Source organism: Typopeltis vanoorti, chromosome 11 (assembly GCF_054136105.1).
Source record: "Typopeltis vanoorti isolate ZY-2024b chromosome 11, IOZ_Tvanoo_1.0, whole genome shotgun sequence".
Classification (NCBI taxonomy): Eukaryota; Metazoa; Arthropoda; class Arachnida; order Uropygi; family Thelyphonidae; genus Typopeltis; species Typopeltis vanoorti.
In genome coordinates, this window is record NC_143559.1 from 66,448,201 (window position 1) to 66,468,520 (window position 20,320).

At 32.2% G+C, this 20,320-nt stretch overlaps 1 protein-coding gene across 1 annotated transcript in view; it reads left to right on the forward strand.

Moving 5' to 3' along the window:
- Rab1 (RAS oncogene family member Rab1) overlaps window positions 1–20,320 on the forward strand; it is a 117,772-nt gene that overhangs the window by 17,610 nt on the left and 79,842 nt on the right. The window contains exon 2 of the mRNA XM_090400582.1: window positions 19,545–19,617. Coding sequence (XP_090256708.1) covers window positions 19,545–19,617 — 73 coding nt within the window. The remainder of the gene's footprint in view (window positions 1–19,544; window positions 19,618–20,320) is intronic.

Here is a 20,320-nt window from a genome sequence, read left to right on the forward strand (position 1 = left end):
TCAGAACATGTTGCAGAAAACCTTAGTAATAGTAATTTCATTCTCTAGTTTTTTTAATATCTACTCCACACATAAAGTTGCATACCTATATCAGACTGCATGGATACGAAGCTTATATTTTTGATATTTTATCTGCAAGGCTATTTGGGTAGTTAATCATGCCATTCATTCAGCAGTTGACACATTTTATAATGTGTCATATAGTAAATATATTTAAAAAATAATTTTCATGTACAAAATTGTATAGTCCAGGTAATTTCTGAAACTTGGAATAAAGTCTTCAGCTCTGGGAACAGAAACATGGAGAATAAATGAATGTTCAGCAGCTGTTTATATTCTTACAAGCTTAGAAGAAAGAGAAGATGACATCCAATTTAGTTGATGTTCATAAAAATACCAATAGTAAAGAAGAGCTAAACAAAACATCTGTGTATGTAAAAGAGAAATTGGGGTGGATTTCCATTGGACTGCTTTCGTCTGGCATAGCATCAGTCATTCTCGAAGGAAGTGCTAAGCACATCTCTCCAAATGTGTGAGCTGTATTGCAAATTTCAGTAAATTTGGGATTTATACTATATATTGTCAGTAGTTGCATATATCTTCAAACCTATTGGTGAATCTGATTTTTGTCCTTGATAAGGATAGATTTGGTTTTATCACTCTTGGGTGTATGCTTATAAAATAACTTTTTCTTTTTGAATAATTCTAATAATCACATCTTGGGTATATATAGCACTTAGCTAAACTGACAGCTAATTAAGTACATTATCCTTATATTTATTTAAACCTAGTCTTTTTCTTTGTCTATGTCTACACTTAAGATGGGATAAGATAGTCAAATTGTTATAACAAGACAGCTGTTATGGTTATGAATTCAGCTATTTAAAATGCTAATTAATTTTAGTTTAATTTTAAATTCTTCAGGTATTTCCATAGCAGTGAGCATAGCAGCACACACCCTTGATTTTTAAAAAAATGTAGGTTCAGTTCTCATGAGGGTAATCTTTATATAGGTTTTTCATTCAGAGGGTGATTTGAGAGATTTTCCTTCCCAATAAATAGGCAAACTGTTTAGAGAATACTATTTATAGACAACTTCCCCCTACTTTTGTGTTGGGGGATGGGGAACATCATGAAAGATAGTATTAACAGTGTTCATTTAGTATTAAACTATTTTCACAGTTTTACTGTGAATGTGGTGAAATAATCACTCAGCTTGTGGACCACTTATATTCAAACTGGAAATAAGTGGAGAGAAAGTGAGAAATTCTGCACACATACAGAATGTATAATTGAGTTAGTAATACATAATGTTTATTTTGATTTTGTTTCTCATATGTTGTGAAATCAGCTATTTAAAATGCTAATTAATTTTGGTTTAATTTTAAATTCTTCAGGTAGTTCCACAGCAGTGAGCATCTTAGTGTCCTGATTTGTTAGGCTACTAAGCCTAATTCTCTTAACTAATTTAGTTTCATATGTGATTATTAGAATGGTTAATTCTATTTCCCTAGGTTTTGAATATAGACTAGGAAAATATAATTAAATAGCAAGTGGTTTACGGGTTTCTTTTAATTGGAGGAAAAGCTTTTTTGAATAGGAACCTATTTCTATATAAGATCAGTTATCTTCAGTTTTTTTAAATACTAAATGTTTGAACCATGTTTCCAACCAAAGGGCATTGTTACTTACTAGCTAACATGACTAATATATTATAAATTTCCTGTTTTCTTCTGTATCCTTAAGTCTTGGATATAATCTCCACTTCAGGAGGAGGAAAATTATATTTAGAATGAGATTATTGATTATACTTGCAATATAACAGGTTGATATATTTATAAAAATAATGTTAGAAATTTTCTATTCTGCTCATGTTCACAACAAGGTCATATTATGTCCTGATTACATAGGATATTGGATGCAGCAAAAATATATCTGTCAGTTATAAAACAATATTGAACAAATCATTGGGTATTGTGTGTGTGTATGTATTAATTTTTAGCAGAATCAAATTTTTGAATGAGAAGAATTATTACCCATTCTCAGTCATTTCAACCAAAATCAATCCATATATTAAATATTTAGCACATGATCTAATTATACAGCTTATTGCATCAAATTATCCTAAAACTCCATGGAGTTGTAAAAATAGGAGATTTTTATATTTTTTAATCCTGTCTGTAGAGATGATCTCTGTTCAACAATTATTTTTTTAATTCTGAGTGTACCTATATATTTATTGCACAAGGGTTCACTCTGGTGCAGTGAACTTAACTCTTTCTTTCAGAATCCAAATAATCACTGACTCAAGACAAATGCAAAATAAACACATTTAATATAACAAAACATATATATATATATATATATATATATATATATATATACACACTTCAAACAAATATTACATAACTGACTACAAATTTAATTGGATCCAAGGCCTTTTAAAAATAAACTTAAGTCTAGTCTTACACTTAAGACTAGACTGAACACTTTGTTTTCACAATGATAAAATGTTCATAGTCAGTTTCTCTGTGTCAAGGCCCTTTTCTGAAGATATGACTTTATTCTTCATTTTCACAGGATCCTTTCTCATCACTCATGTAGCACACATTAATTCTTCCTGACTGAATTCCGTCTCTTTTTAGTAGAAATAATAGTTAGATCCTGCGTCTTTAATCTTCCTAATCAGAGTTTTCTCGAACATTCCTTTAGAACGTAAATAGCAGTTTCTTCTTTTATTCACTAATGCTTATTGACAGTCTTAACTCTTCCACTTTAAAAAAATGAGTCACTTATCTAGGAGATTCCTTTGACATCTCATCATACTATGCCTTAAACACATTCAAATTCTCTGCAGCTATCATGCTCTCAGGCAATGCATTCCGATCATTCGCAACTCTCCATGCAAAAAAACCTGTTTCTCATTCCCTTGCTCACACCCTCCCTCCTTATACAGCATCCAGGGATGCTATAAGGAGGAAGGGTGTGAGCAAATGAAAATCCTCTTCAATATTAATCCCTATAACAACCCTTTACCAACTTGTACACCTCTATCGTATCATCTTCTCTTCCTCCTATCCAGTCATCATCTTAGCCTTTCTTCACTTTCATTCCAATCAGAAACTATTTTAGTGAATCACCTCTTGACCCTCTCCAACATCTCTTCATCCTTTTGAAAATCAGATGACCGAATCTGTGCACAGTAGTCCATATCAAGGCCTTATACATTGGAACCAGAATCTCTTGACTTTTAAAAGTCTGTGTTCTCTGCATCATTGCCATAATTTGTGCTGTCCTCACAATTTTGACTAATATATACAAACTAATATAGACAAACATTTATAGCAATAATTGATTTTTTTTTCTGGAAAGCTTGGCCATTAAAATTCTGAAAAGTGTAAGTGCCAGTAATTCAAATGCATTCTTTGAATGCACCAATATATTTAGTTTTCAACTGGTACTTTATAATATACTTGACTAATAAGAGTACTGCTGTAAGAAATTTCTGCATAGATACATTATGATTTGAATTTCATAACTGCTCATAACTTATTTTAATAGTATTATTAACTTTCAATACCACATAAGAATAGCATTTCTTGAAATCTTCATTGAGTGGCTTATAGGATAACCATTGTTCACACAATACCTGTCATACCTTTCCCTGAACTCATCCATAAACAAACCACTGTCACCTCTGGCAATCCATTCACCACTCCAAGAAAAGAAAAAAAAAATCTAGTCCTGTGATATTCTAGCACAGGGTTTCAGAAATCCACTTACAACTGGCAAGTTATCAGAGACAAGTGGTTAGTGAATTTTCAACTTTGTTCTGAATGCATTCAAAATATGATTTTCTTTGCTTAATTTACACTTTTTTTTCTTTTTTACATCTCATTCCAATGCATTTATTAAAGAAGTTATTTCCAGCTCTCTGGAAATGTAACTTCTGGACCTGAAATCCTTATTTCGTATACGACAGTATTCACATTTAAAGAATCACAAGAACTTGCAGTTTTAGTTGGCTGTGGATTTTCTCTGAAAGTCATAACATAAATCTATCGTCTTCACTTTTTTCCATCCTTTTATCTCTAATATTCAGAATTTTATTTTTTCTTTCAAGGACGAAAGACTAAAACAGTAATTTAAAACTCAACCTTGCTGTATCTTCTTCCCCAAGAGCTATCTTGTCATCATTGCTGTAACGTAACTGATAACATAAACATTTTTCTTTCTATATGAGACTATACAGGGTGTTCTGGATAAATTTGACAGTTTCGTAAGGAAAAAGAAAATCTTCTTTGTATCTATTAAATTTAATGAATTGACAAAAAAACATTACAGGCAGAGTTAATTACAATACTATCAACAAGATTTACTCAAAATAACCACCATTAGCATCGATCACAGCTTCAATTCTGCTTCGGAACCTCGAACAAGCTGATGCTACAGTCTCCCTGGGAAGGGCTGCAAAAACTGTTTTAATTTTATCCATTAACTGGGCTTTTGTATTACTGGAAGTGCGATTGGTGTCTTTTTCAACTGCGCCCCATACAAAATAATCCATGGGGTTAAGGTCTGGGGAGTTTGGAGGCCAAACATTTGGACTGGTGAAGTCGTAGAAATTTTCAGACAACCATTTTTGACTTTTCCCAGAGGTGTGGCAAGGGGCCGAATCCTGCTGCCATACATACGGCCTACCATTGGCTACCCTTGTTATCCAGGGCTTGACTACAGTTAGCAACTCCACAAACAAAGCCCGAATTCCAATGCCAGGGTTCAACACCTGTTCCTGCAGATTTGCGAGGAATTCTGCTGTACGAACGCAATCAGATCGTCTGCTAGGGATCTTTCTTCTTGCTACATCCTCGTAGTCACCATTGCAAGTCTCTAGTTCATGCCTGATTGTTTTTACTGTATTCAGGGAGCATTGGGCAGCAGTCGTAATATCCTTATTTTGATGGCGGGCACGAATCATCATGATACAAGTTATTCTCTTCCATGATTCAGGTGGGTTCCAGCTATCCATCCTTTCTGACATCTTGTATATGAATGAAGAAGGGTCCAAACTTTTAAATGAAGAGAAGTGTGTGTTAATACATGTAACTTACGGAAAAATATAATTAATTATAAATATGTCAAATTTATCCCGAACACCCTGTATATATCAACCATTGAGTATTCATTCCTCCCCATTTATTTCATAGCTTATACAATGCTCTTCTCACTCCACGCATGCCTCAGCGTCATACTTTCAGTTTTCATTTCATTTCTGAAGCAAGAAAAAAAAATTAGCCACAATTATGTGTTATCATTATGGAGTTTTACTTGAGACAGTAAATCTCACATTTCAAACAAAACAAGTTTTTCATATCATGAGTACATTTAAATTAAATTACAATTTCCAATAAATAAAATTTAAATCAAATCAATGTTCATTTAGTTCAATATTAATTGAACTAAATGAACATTGATTTGATTTAAATTTTATTTATGAAATGAACAATGTAAACATGAAATTTGCATGTTTACATTGCGCACATAAGTAACAGACAATATGTAAAAAAGTTGTGCTTTTCTCACAATATAATTTCATTAGCAAAAGAAACCAGTATTAATAACCTATGCCTGCTTGTCAGTATCTGATGAGCACCTCCAATTCATCTACCCCTATTCTTTCATCGTTCATTGTCGCATATGACACTAGAATCTCCATCTGAACAGCACACTTGCAAATTGATCATCCAATAACTCGACTAATTAATTTGCTTCTGCCAATTTCCTATGACCAGTACTCATTCTTCCTTTTATTTGCCACATAGTGTAAGAACCCTGGGATTTCTTTTAGCCTCAACAGCTTGCTTCACCTAATTAGCTTTGGCTTATACTGTTTGAGTTTGCTAATCACTTTTCTTTATATTCCCTTCACAACTTATTTTGTCACTCTTGGTTAATGATGAGTCATCCAACTAACTCTTATTTGATTAATCCTTTTCCTGGCTTTGGTTACATAGTCTAATACTTCTTTCTTCAAACACCTCTAGACCATCCACTTCAGATCTTTTTCTCCCAAATTCATTTGCCATGGCATTACTCCAAGCAGACTCCTCAGTTTATTACCTGCTTAATAATTCCACATATAACCTTTAACAGAAAATTCTGCATGTCTGACAGTGCCTCATGTCAAGACCATGCAAACATTTTCCTGAAGTGGAAGCATTGTGGCTGCATTGGTTAGGTCTCTGCTAAGTTGGCTGATGCTATGACCAGATACAGCACTCCTCAACCTTGTGTGCCTCCACTATTTGTTCTCAAGAAGTTCTTTTAGCAGCTGTATAAATTGCATTTTCTTCACTCCCTGTGACCATTCCTCCTTTGTCTGTTACCATCATTGAAGTCCCCCATAATTACTCGCCATACACTTGTGTTCATTTGTCAATGCATGATGTTTACATTTTCCCTTATATTCTTGTGGGTTATAGTAACAACCAGCTACATATATCCTATTGGCCTATGACAAGAGATAGCTACTATTGAACTGCTCTTTACATCCTCCTCCTGATGTATGTTTACTCTTTTTGGGTTTAATTCTTCTGTTAACATTAGCAGAACCACTACTTTCATTCTGTCCCCCTCCCTTCTCTGTTTTAAAACTTTGTGTCTTTGTTCTGTATCACTATTCCATCTTCAGTCAAGTCTCCCATGCTTAACTTTTTGCCATGTTGAACGAACCAATGCAAAAACTTCACCCTTATTCAAAAAAATACTTTGTACATTAGTGTACAAAACTGCAATATCTCCTTTAAGCTTCTTTACACCCAGTGTTAATTATCTTGCTAACATTAAGAATTCAGTGGACTATATTCAGCATCATGTTATCACTCTCACTTATTCACATCTAGGTTGTATGTATCCATGCACCTACATCTCCCTAAATACCTGAACCTCTCACTGAAAGTATTTATGAAGACTTCAAGAGATACTTGTCATGTGAGGTTTCTTTAATTCACATGAAAAACAAGGAAAATGTTACTTATTTCCTTGTGTTTAATTCACATGTTTTTCATGTGAATTAAACTTTCTGAAGAAACTCCAAATCCATTCAGATACAAATCATTCACCTTATATAAGTCCTGTCCACAAACTACTTCTCTTTTTAATAAAATAAAGAGCCAAAGGGCTTCAGTTCGGTGATGCAAAATTATATAAATCAAGTGGATATTAAATCCAGCATTATTTCAAAGCTGAATGTGGAAACTATGAAAGTTTTGTAAAAACTTCTCTCTCTTCTTGTGCATACACTGACTCATTTGCAGTGATACTCGTCATCTCAGCTTCTATCATACTGTGGCAACACTTGCAATTTTTTGCTTTCTCACTCTTATCTGCTTGCACCAACAACTCATATCTTCATGCATTCTACACCTGCTAGATCAGCGGTTCTTAACCGGTGTTCCCTGGAACACTTGTTTCACTGGTGAAGGATGTTACATGACACAGCTCTGAGTGTAATTAGCTACTCTGCTTCTAACAACTGATGACTGCTATGCACATCGACTTCTAAACCAATAGAATATCGTTTATAGGTCATGTTTGCAGTGTTGTGTAAAACCGTAATATTCCACAGTCCATTTTTAATGTGTATTTGGTTTGTGGATTGTCTAACATCATAGCACACAATGGATAAATTTATTATTAAACATGATTCTGAGGCAAATGTTAATGATTGCAAATACAACTGGAAGTAGTAGTAATGACCTTGCTGCAAATACCTCTCATACAGAAGACAGCATTATATGTAGTAAAATAAGAAAAATTAATGTACAATATTCAGATATGAATATTTGCGGTTTTACATGGTCCAGTGAGGAAGAATATCCTATCTCCCAGCGTCTTGTATGCAGGGAAAAACTATCCAATAGTGCAATGGTTCCTACCAAGTTGAAACGCCACTTTACTACGAAGCAATCCAATCTTACTTCAAAAACTAAATATTATTTCAAGAGATTGTTGGACATACAAGTTAAACAAAATATTTAGAAAAGACTTGAACAATTTTCGATTAGGCACAACTTGCATCATATAAGGTAGCGGAATTAATTGCTGTAAAATTAAACCCACATACTTTAGCAGAGTCTTATTTTACCAGCATGTTGTGAAATAGTACAGTAAATTGTTTGGCAACGAAGCAAAAAAGGAAATGATGAAAATTCCTCATTCAGACGATACAGTGAAAAACATTTTGCTCTACAAATTGAGTCCACTGACATTAACTCTAAAGCTCATGTACTGAGATTTTTTCATTTCATTAATGAAAACGAAATCGTGAATCAATTTCTATGCTGCAGAGGACTTACTGAGAATTACAACAGGACAAGATATTTTTGACTGTCATATTTAGAAATTTTTAAACTTTCATGGGAGCTATGTGTAGGAATTTGTACAGACAGTGCTCAGCCTATAGTAGGCTCTATTAAAGGATTTGTTACCCTTGCAAAGAAAATAAACTCAAATATATCTATGCACTGTTTTTTTGCACAGAGAATCCTTAGTTTCAAAAACATTACTGGCAATATTAAAACTGGTACTAGACCAAGTTGTAAATACGATATAATTACATCAAATATAGCGAACCTATGCTTTTGCACACTGAAATAAGATGGTTATCCAGGGGCAAAGTGCTATTCCGAAATTTTAGAACTCAAGAATAAATTATTGGCATTTTTCAAAATGAAGGTACAGATGCTTTTGTAAAATGTCTTAAATGATATTTGGTGTGCTAAAATGACACATTTAGCCTATTTTTAATTACTTAAATAGTATTAATACAAGTATCCAAGGGAAAAATGAAAATGAAAATTGTCAGCTTTTCAGAAAAAAAGTATCTCTTTGGAAAAACCGCATATCAGAAAAAAAAATACAGTAGATATGTTTCCTTGCTTCATAATAAAAATGTCAAGGGAATTATTTCCGTTATAACAGAACATTTAACAACATTGGAAGAAAAGATTTCAAGTTTCTTTCTTTCCTTAAATACAATTATGACGATACAAAATCCATTTGACACAGTTAATACATTGAGTTGTGAATTTTCGTTACAGGAAGAATAATTAGTTACCTTCTCAACTGATCATACTCTAAAAATGAAATTCTCTGAAATAACTCTTGAGGAATTTTAGATTTTTGTCCAAGCTGAATATCCAGCTCTCTCCACAAGGGCACTGAAAATTTTGTTAGTTTTCAACATCATATTTCTGTGAGCTTGGTTTCTCAATATTAACCAATATAAAAACTAAAAAGCATGCAAGACTTACTAATATAGGCAAAGAGATGAGGTTAGCTATATCACTTATTAGACCTGAAATATTGTGACATCTGCAAAAGCTGACAAGCTCAAGTATTGCATTAAAATAAGTTCTATTTTTATAAAAGGCGAGTCCATGCATATTTTTATTGTTTTATGACCCTAATGCTTTTGGTGTTCCCCAAATTTTTCTTATAATCAAAAGTGTTCTGTGACTTTGAGAAGGTTAAGAACCACTGTGCTAGATCATTAGTACTGGCTATGATTTCCTTTCCATCCTTACAGCCTCACTAACATCTTTAATCTTGTTTCCAGGGAAACAAGATTGTTTCCCTGGAATCATTGCTCTTATCATGGAATCGCCATACAAAATTTGATCCTTTTTCTCTTTCACTGTGCCATATCACCTGCCAAACATTTCTCCAACCATTTTACCTCATGTGAGTCAAATAACTGACATTGGGTTTTATTAGGCCATAATAATCCAGATGATTATACCAACTAGTTTTGCCACATATGCCAGAGCCTTCTTGGTTAGGAAGAAGAAGAAATATATATAATAAAGGGATAAATGTGAACCATAACTAAAAAAACAGAACATGCAGGAAACCTTTACACAAAATTAAAAAAACATAACACTAAGCTGGCACAGGTCATTTATTCAGTAAGTATGCACGATAGTTGGCAGAAAAGTTAGTCTGATGTGTGGAAAGATCTAATAAACAACTTCCAAATATAAGATTCTTTCCTTGGTTTCTGTTGAGTGTGCCTTGTGAGTGGATAACCATTGTAGATTCTTGGATGTTGCAGGCATTGAAGTTGTCCTATGTAAGGCATGGAGCTCTTGTCCCATTTAATATTATGGCGAGTGTGGGTGAAGTGGAAAACTGGGCCAAACTATCACAGTAAAATGCAGTTCTCATCCCATATATTTTGAGCATTTCAGAATGAATCAACAGAAGCAGAAGTTTTGTTATGCATATGTAATTTCCCATTAACTATATTTCTAATATTTTGTCAGCCCCTAAAGAAACACAGCCACTAAGCACAGCTTCCATTTCTAGCATTTCTGTTTATCAGTTCCTGTTTGAATTTAGCATATTTTGGCTGAACTGTGAAAAAGAAAACATGCTACATTCATTACCATAAATCTTTTGAAACTGAACATAGCATCTGTTGGAATGATAGAATGAATATCTATTCATAGCTGTTTTAAATGCGAATGTCTCTTCAGAAAATATTTGAAGCCTTATTACACACACAATTTAAATCAAATGATTAATCATTTGTTTATGGTACCTTTGTTATGGCACATGCTGTTTCTGAGTTACCTGTCATTGACTTTACTTTATATTGTCTCATTTAAATTGCTTATTTCTCACTGTACTTTCATTTTCAGTGCAACTGGATTTTATTTGTTTTTGAACATTATAATTTTTCTTGACACATATACAGTCTTTCAAATCTTTATATTGATATTAAAAGTTGCTGATTACTATCAAGAGTGACATTGCATTTTAGTAATAAACTAAAGTGAAGTTACAGGTACATCCTCTTACCATCCCTCCCACACTCACTTCTGGGTGTGGGAATTAGCTTGGAATAATATGTTAGGATGAGGATTTTCATATTCAAATAGCAGGCAAAAAACCACAAATGAACACCAGTACAATCAGTGGATGCGTGTTTGCATTTTTACAAATTATTCTGAACATTGAATCCTGATTTAACATTGCAAAAATTCCAAAAAATTGATTTTACTGATTATTATTTGCAGTTTTACCTATTTAAACATAGTTCTCATTCTAACATCTAATTACTCCAAATTGACCACTCAGATTCAATGAGGTATGTGTTTTGGGGTACACTAGGTAATTTACTGTATGCTTGACAAATTACTATATGCAGTAATTTATTAAGTACAGTAAGTCCCCGAATTATGTGGATTTGCACATATGCAATTGCTGTACTTCTACTTGCAACATCCTCTATCCACTATGAATCTAACAGATGAGTAAGCTGACACAGCATCATCACTTTCCTTTTTTCTACCTTGAATGTAAGTTCTATCTTATTGGCGAGCCTACATAGTACTTTTTGTAAATAAAATATAAATCCTAAATGTGTTTGAGAAATGTAAATGTGATGAGAATAAATGCGTGTATTAACAGTGGGAAGAAAGGTGCATTATAACTAGAGATGAAAGTAGATATTAAATGATGTGAAAAGGTAAATTAATCAATTGTTAAAATTATAAAAATGGTTCATATTACACAGCATATGCAAATTTCAGCAAATTCATTGCACGAATACATAATCAAGGATAGACATACAGAATTTTTCTTATGCATTATTTAAGCACCAACTTATGCTGAAACCTTCAGAATGAATTAACTGTAAATCAAGGACTTACTGTATTAGGCTTTAATCTAGATCCTATTAGATTCAGAAATACTTGACTATAGTAGTCTTTGAACTGTTCATGTGGCATCATATTACATTTTTTTTTAAGTATAAAAAGTAAATGGTTCATTGTAGTGGTTGAGACAGTTGTAGGTGTCCTCCTGCGATGAGTCTTCGAACTCCTTGGAGGTATCAGGAATAATAATTGCTACTATCGAGTTTATCCATAGCAATACGTAATGGCATCTAATGTATTCTCTGGCTATAAGGTATGTATTGCAGTACTATATAGAATAATACAGTAGTGCTGTAATATAAATGTGAGGTTTGTCACCCCTCCTTTTTTTTTGTTAATTATATGTTACTTTCATTGCTGTATACTGGTTGGAAAGCTATGATATACAATACATATACACACTGTAAATGTTGGTAGTTCTGGATATAGAGGTCATACTAAAAGTTTGGTATTAGCTCATATTATGCATAATTAAAGAAGCAAACGTTATCTATAATGCTGCATTTAAGTTTTTAACATAAGTTCAGCATTGAAAACTGCCAATTATTATATTACTATTATGGCTAACTTGTTGGTTGGACTTGGGGAGGGGTTCATTTTAATGTATGCTTTATCTTATTTGTGCCTTTTATTTCTACTTTATTCTTTTTTGCTTTCTTACTTTTGCTCACACTGTAATCTGACACCTTTGTTTGACCATGTTAACCATAGCAATATGTAATAGCATCTAATGTATTCTCTGGCTGTAAGGTATGTATTGCAGTTAAACAAAGACAAAGCAGATATTATTCCCTGTTAACTCTGACCATTACCTTATATCAGTCATGGCTTAAACTTATTTAGTTTATTATAAATACCTTGCCCTGCATTTGTCAGATACATGCATGTTTGTAGTTTTGAGATTAGTGCATTGACAAATCAGTCAATGTGTTGTTCACAAACTAATTTAATTAAACCAAGAAATCTATTTTTCTTGGTTTAATTAAAATCTGTGGATCAAATTTTACACTATTTGATCCACATATGAACATGGATGTAATGAAATTACAAGTCATAGATAATTGCAATGATTCTATCTTAGGCTTAGATCTCCTACGATTCTATCTCATAACCTAAATATACTTTAACTATGCTACCAGCCAAGATGTCTATAGACATCAAGGTTATCATGGATGCGAAGCACACATTAAAATTATAATACCTTTTTGATATTACATTGAAATATATGATGGATACGAACCGTATCCATCATATATTGAGGATGCTTATTTGATCCATAATGGCTGGTAAGGTGGTTAATACAACTTACTAGTCACTCTTATTTATTAAACTAAAACATACCAAGCGTGAGCTTATTCCTATATTAACTTACATTCACTATGTACAGCAGTTCGCTTACTCTCATAATAGGCACTTTTCAAATACGTTGTAAATATTCACTTTAGCACAACTGACTATGGAACAAAGATGCATAATGTGGATTGTTTGGAAGTATTTACATATCTTTTTAAGTATTTATGAGTTGAATTCCACATACTTCATTCTTTCTGTACAGTCCTAATTCAATTCCTTTGTCTACATGGTAATGTTCCTTTTCTTTCTTGCTGTCTTTGTCATCAATATTCTTTATCCTTTGAATTCCATTATTCAGCAATGTGTTGGCCTCGGCTGTTTGAATGCTTTCTCTGTTGAGCTCCCTGTGGTGACTTGTACTGACCTCACGTTAGATGCTCCAGCAACCTACAGTAGACTTCACATGGTGGTAGACTGAAGTAACAAGACTAAAATCCTAAGACATCTTGCCACAAGAGCTTATATAGGCCCAGACTTCATGTAGTATGCATGCACATCTAAATTCCCATATTTGGAAATGCATTAACATCTGGACATGTCACACTTCATGTGACACACATTTGATTAACAGTTTCGTAATAAAATTATTACATACAAAGAAATTTTAGTAAATATACAAACAATGACACTTCTTTACACGTTTTTCCTTAGACAAAACTTGTAAAATGAACATGATACAAAATTAATCATGTGAGATTTGGTCTATTCTGTGGCATGTTTTGTTCTAAACACCTCTTTGTATTGTTACCTTTATCCATACCTGTTAAATACTGTTTAGTATTTAACAAAGTTCAGCATTGAAATATTCCAAAATTATATGAGCTTGGTTCATTTTAATCGTCTGTTCTGTGACATATTTTGTCCTGAACAGTTTTTTTGTTGGGGCATGCCAGTCATTACAACAACTGTCAGATTATCACAAATTTTTTTATAATGGATTAAGACCAATAAGTGGATACATGCATTGTTATCTTTTGAAGGAATGACATTAGGTACCTGGTACTTCACACAATCTGACACTTGACAGCACAGAATTTTTCAAGTCCTGCCTATTGTCCATCTGAACTGGCTCATTCCCAGAATGTATAACTTTTCCTCCATAACTTACATGATTTGAATGTTTATGAAGGGTGGAATATTTTCATTACCTGAAAATCATCTCTTGTTCTCACACACTATTAACATGCTATATGTTTAAAACTTAATTTTGTACATCCAGTTTCTTTGTCTCTAGTTTGCAGTTATAGTTCTGGACCTTTCCCTGGGTCTTTTTTAATGGTTGCTTGTTTAGAATTATTTCTTTTGAGGTTGTCTGATTTTTGGTCCATTGTAGTTTTGAAAGCCATTAATTCTGATTTGGAGATTTAGTTCTGAGTAACATAGCCAAAGTCTCAGTGTGGATGATGATGATACTTTATCTGTTTTCACTAGAAATGTAATTTAAATAAAAAAAATTCAACTAGTTTCAGCAGGAAAAAAACAAAAGATATCCAGACCACTCCAAAGTTATGTCTTCTAAAGTTTTTATCTTGTAAGGAAAAGGACCTTTTAGGAAGAGGTTTTAATTTTGTCTTATCTCCAGATAATATCCCAAAGTGGATATTATAGCGTGCACAGAAGGGATGCCATCTTGCAAGAGATTTTGCAGACCTCCACGTTCAAACTTTGGCTATGTTACTCAGCACTAAGTTGTCATTGTTTTAGTTTAATATGTTCTTCTGTTATCTCTTTGAACATCCAAATGTTTTGAATTCTGACCAATGGTTTTATTTTTTTAAATAGTTCATATAAAATTTACTTTTTTTTATTGGTATTCCATGTTTCTGAGCCATGGAGAATTGTTGAATTATAATTGTATTGCATGTTTACCTTTTAGTGTCTTTATCTTTGAACTTTTTCATATTTTACTTAATTTATTAAAATTGTATATCTTAGTATCAGTATAATTTGAGTTTTAATTGTCTAGGTCTTTTCCTACATAAATTCTTAACTTGTTGAGTTTGTCCATTAATGGTTTACTGATTTTTATTTTTATTATTTCAAAAAGAACAGGAGGAGGAAAGTATAACAGAAAAGATGATATATGAAAAGGCACCACCCATAACTCCAGCAGAAATTATAAATGCAATAAACCAAATGAAACTTTCAAAAGCTACGGGGTAAAGATGAAATATCTATAGAAATATGGTGGCAAGGAAGCTATTAATTTCTTAATGAATTTATTTAATCAAATTCTTTATACTGGAGTAATCCCAACTGACTGGAAAACACGAATTATTATACCAATTCACAAAAAAGGAGACAAAAGAATATGTGAAAATTACAGATCCATAACACTCTTAAGTCATAGTTATAAACTATTCATTTGAATTATACAAAAGAGAACACAGGTGCTTACAGAAAAAAATCATAGAGGAAAACCAAGCAGGATTCAGGCCACATAGATCTACCATAGACCATATCTTCATAATTAATATTATAGCAGAAAAATATTGGGAATACAACCTGCCTATATACTGTTGTTTTATAGATTTTAAGCAAGCCTTTGATTCAGTTAATAGAAACAAATTGATCACTATCCTAAAAAACATAAAAATGGATTCAGATATTTTAATATTTATTACAAATTATTATGGATACACCAAAGCGTTTGTTAAAATGAACAACATTAAAACCGAGGATTTCAGAGTCGAGAAAGGTGTAATGCAGGGATGCCCTCTCTCACCTCAACTCTTTATCATCTTCCTAGAAGTAGTCTGTAAAACCATAGCTGATGAACCAGGTGTAAAAATCAATGGTACCAACATTAATCACATAAAATTTACAGATGATATCATTATTTTAGCAGATTCTAAACCACAGCTAGAAAAAACTATTAATATTTTAAACGACTCTTGTAAAACTTATGGTATGAAAATAAATCATAAACAAAAATAACGAAGATAGGTAGAGAAGAAAATATTTCTATAAATCTCGAAAATCATCTGCTGGAACAAGTTAATAAATATGTTTATCTTGGCAATCTTATATCTAGTAAACCTCAACAATATGGAAACAGTAAAACACAGGCTAAACCTAGGTTGGACCAACATGAATAAACTAAACAAAATATGGAAAAATAAAAAAATCCCAACGAATCTAAAATTAAAATTATATAAAACAATTATCATCCCAATGGCTACTTATGCTTCAGAAGCTTGGAGATTAACTCAACAACCAATCAAGAAACTTCAAGCATTCGAAATGAAATGCCTCAGAAAAATTAATAACACCCACTGGATGGAACACAAGACTAATGATCAAGTCAGAACAGATTTAAACTTCCCAGATAATATAATAGACACAATCATTAAGCATCAACTGAGATGGTTTGGTCACATTCAGAGAATGGCCCTCATAGACTCCCATATTTAGCTCTGAATGGATATATAGGAAGAAAAAGACCTAGAGGCAGACCAAGAAGTACTTGGATAAAGTTGCTGAAAGAACATTCCCATCTACCCAGCTATAGAGTCATGAGTGAGATGGCTAAAGATCGTGATAAGTGAAGAACCTTTCTTCTTAGTGGACTCAACTCATTATCAAGTGGATGAGATGATTTTTATTATGTATAAATTATCTGACTTTTTTTGGTTTAATATTTCTAAGTTTTAATTTCTGTGAATATGCTATTAGAACAAAATCTGCATATTAAGTTAATTTTCTCCAAACTATTCCATTTTCATTTTGTATTGATTTGGTTATGGATTCAACATATTAACACTTTCATATTCTTACTTTTTGAGATTGTCATAATTATTTTTTTAAATGTGAGCCTTGCAAATAGTCAAATTATTTGTATTAAACCTGTAATATTCCAGACTAAATAAGAATTTTCTGTAAGGTGCGTTTCAAAAAATACTAGGATTTTTTTTATTAAATATTTTTGGCAACAAGTGAGACCAGCTGCATTATTCCACTGCTGTCAAGTGATATTTATAGTTATTAACTGTAGTGTGCAGAATGCAAAGTATGATTGTGCTATTACTGCCTTATCTACTTGCTGAAAATGAACTTTGCTCATGTTGATTTAAAACACAGCTCTTATTTTCTGATTTAGTTCTTTCTCCTCTATATAACATAGCTTAATGGAGTATAGTACTAGCTTTATTTTTGTTTTCAACATGGTTACCATGTATTATTAGTAGTAATACTACTAATAATACAAGATGGGAAAACTAGTGGAAAATTTTAATATTTTATAAACATTTCTCATCATGATAGTATGTAGTGGTTATTTTGAGATCTTGGAATAAATCAATGTATTAACCCAACTTGAAATACTGTCAATCTAGTTTTATTAATAATAGTAGCAACATCCATTCTTTGCTTTTGTAGGTAGTAATTGGAATCCTTTAATTCTTTTATACCAAATTTTAACCAAGTGCAGAACAGGTATTTTATAAATTATTTTCACATTAAACTTGATAGTTCATCTATCAAATATTTCATTTTGTAACCTTGTATTACTGAGTTGTCTATTATTCAATCCCCTGCAGGATTTAATATAATAGATAGCATGCTATCTATGGTGTATGCCACTCAAATAATTAAAGATTCCATGCATCATGAGACTTACCAAGAGGTCTATAGATGACAGTAGTATTCCCTCCTCTCTCCCAAGGCAAAGCATTCCATGTTCTTACCACTCCATTAAAAAAAAAAAAAAAAAGTTGCCTCCCCCCTCTTGTCAATTCTCTTATCCCTTCCCCCATGACCATTCAGTAAATAGCTCTCAACTTAAATATGAGTTATATTGTCCCCTTTGACTATTCACCATAAATCTTGATCAGATTTAAGCTCAGTCCAGGAGTGATCTGATTAAGGCCTCATTCAATAGAACCACAATTTTATCTTCATTGGTCACTGTCCTCAGTATTGCTGCAATATTCTGAGTTATCATTACCAGCTTGCTTGCAATATGCTCTTTTGAGCATCATATTTGCTATCCATCATCTGAAGATATCTTTCTTTTGGTATATTTCTGTAATACTATGCAGCATTTCATTTGTGTATCACAAAATTTCAAAACCTTAGTTACATTAAACTTATCCCTGTTCATTTGCTCGCATATTTCCAGATTATTCAAATCCCGAAGAGAGCTGCAGAAGGTTATTATTAGTAATAGTATCGCATTGGCATAATGGAATAGGCTATTATAACTTCTGCAGTTTTATATCTGTAAAAATTAAAAAAAAAATAAAATGTATCTTTGTAATATAGTGATCTAGTAATATCACCAACATAGCTGGTAAACCCACTTGTAACTTTCCTTCTTATATTTCTTCCCTATATTTAAATAGTACTTCATTTTAAATTTCATCACCCAAAATGCATCTTACACATAACATGTGTAAAATGCATTTTGTTCTTGTTTAATTCTTGTAATATATTTTAAACAAACATTTAACAACTTAGCAGGTATTAATTATCATTGGTGACTACTTTTCTTTTTTAAAAGATCAGCATGGTCACGTTAAGAGAAATTTAAGATCACATGGAAACAGTGGGTATTTTCAGGTTAAAAATATAAATTGTTGCCAAATATTCTAATAGAGGATTTCCATGGCATTTTAAATTTGTTAATAAAGGTAAATTTTTTATGCATTAGTAAAACAAAACACTTCACATTTTTCAAAAATATTTCATTAATTTTTGATTAGCAAATGACTATTGTGTTCAAAAAATTATCACATTGTGATGAGCTCTAAAAGTGACAAATGGTTTTATCCTGCAGAGCTGTCTATTTTCTTGCTAAATAGCAACTATTGACACTTTAATTCTATTAACTGCACAAAAGAAAAAAAAGTTCCTTTAATGTCTTGTAAAATGTCTGGAAAAAATTGCTTTTAATGTATAGTCACCTGATAAATTGAACTAATGGTCCTTTTATAATTCGCAAATGAAAAGATTCTAACTTATATTTTTGCAAGGTGTGTATATTTGAAATATAAGTGTTTAACAGTTGAATATGCATAAAACATTTGAAAACAGAATAATGGAATGTTTGCAAGTGTTGTAGAAAAAAACTTGGTGCTGCTGCTTTATTCCAATTTTAGGTTAACTATGAGATGACAAAAATACTGAAGGAATGAAATGATTATTGTAGACATTACATTTCTGATGTATAAACTTGAAGTAAACAACATTTGATAGTGTTTTTAGAATGTTAATGTGCTTCTGTCTTGTTTGCAGTTTGATGTTGATACTTTACACAATTAGGAATTGTATATATAAGAAGTTCAACTAAATGTTATTTATGTAAATTTAATAATCTCATAAACCGAACTTTCATGTTTTAAATTATTTTTCATTTCATTAAAATGGAATGTATATAAATCAGCATATCTCACCTCTGATTAGATTTCATAATGCTATCTCCAGAAAAAAATAGTATAGAACTATTCTTTAATCCCATTTCTTTTTTAGTGACTACTTGTTTAAGTTACTCCTAATCGGAGACTCTGGTGTGGGCAAATCTTGTCTCTTGCTACGCTTTGCAGTAAGTATTTTTCTAGACTAATTAAGTTGACTAAATTTATAACTTCCTTTATTCAGTGGTGTACTTCATATCTGTTTTGATTGATGTAAATTCATGTCATGATAGCTAGAGTGATTAAATAAAGAAGCTTAAAGAAATTTTTTTTTAAATTAAAACTGATAAGATTTTCATGCTTTTTCATGTTAAGATATCAGTGGTATGTCCACTTTTGGCCTTACCTAGAATTTTGGTAATTTTGTTGTATTGAAGTTGCATTGTAGCCAGTTGTATTTTAATTAAAAATGATTCCTTCCCATTTAGGAAATCAGCTTTAGTAAAATGCCACTCACTCATCAGTGCAAAGTGATGCATGTGGTGAAAAAAAAAAACGTTGAACAGCTGAAGGTTGTAAGGTTGTTCTTGGAAGACACGAAGGAAGAAAGACCTATGTGGAATGAAGGGAATAGAAACCAGTTTGGTAGAATACTTTTCAGAAGTATATCATTTAACTGATGTGGTCTTTCTGGATAGCATCAAAAATTTCTATTTTGGTTTCACGTTCCCAAATGTGAGAACAACATTCTAGGATTGGGTGGATTTGTATAGAATGAACAGTTGTATAGTTGTATAGACCAGTTGTAGAAATAGTCTTGAATAGAAAAGTACATCAGAAAAAGGCGTAAGGTCAAGAAGAGATCTAATCTCGACTTGAAATGAGTATTAT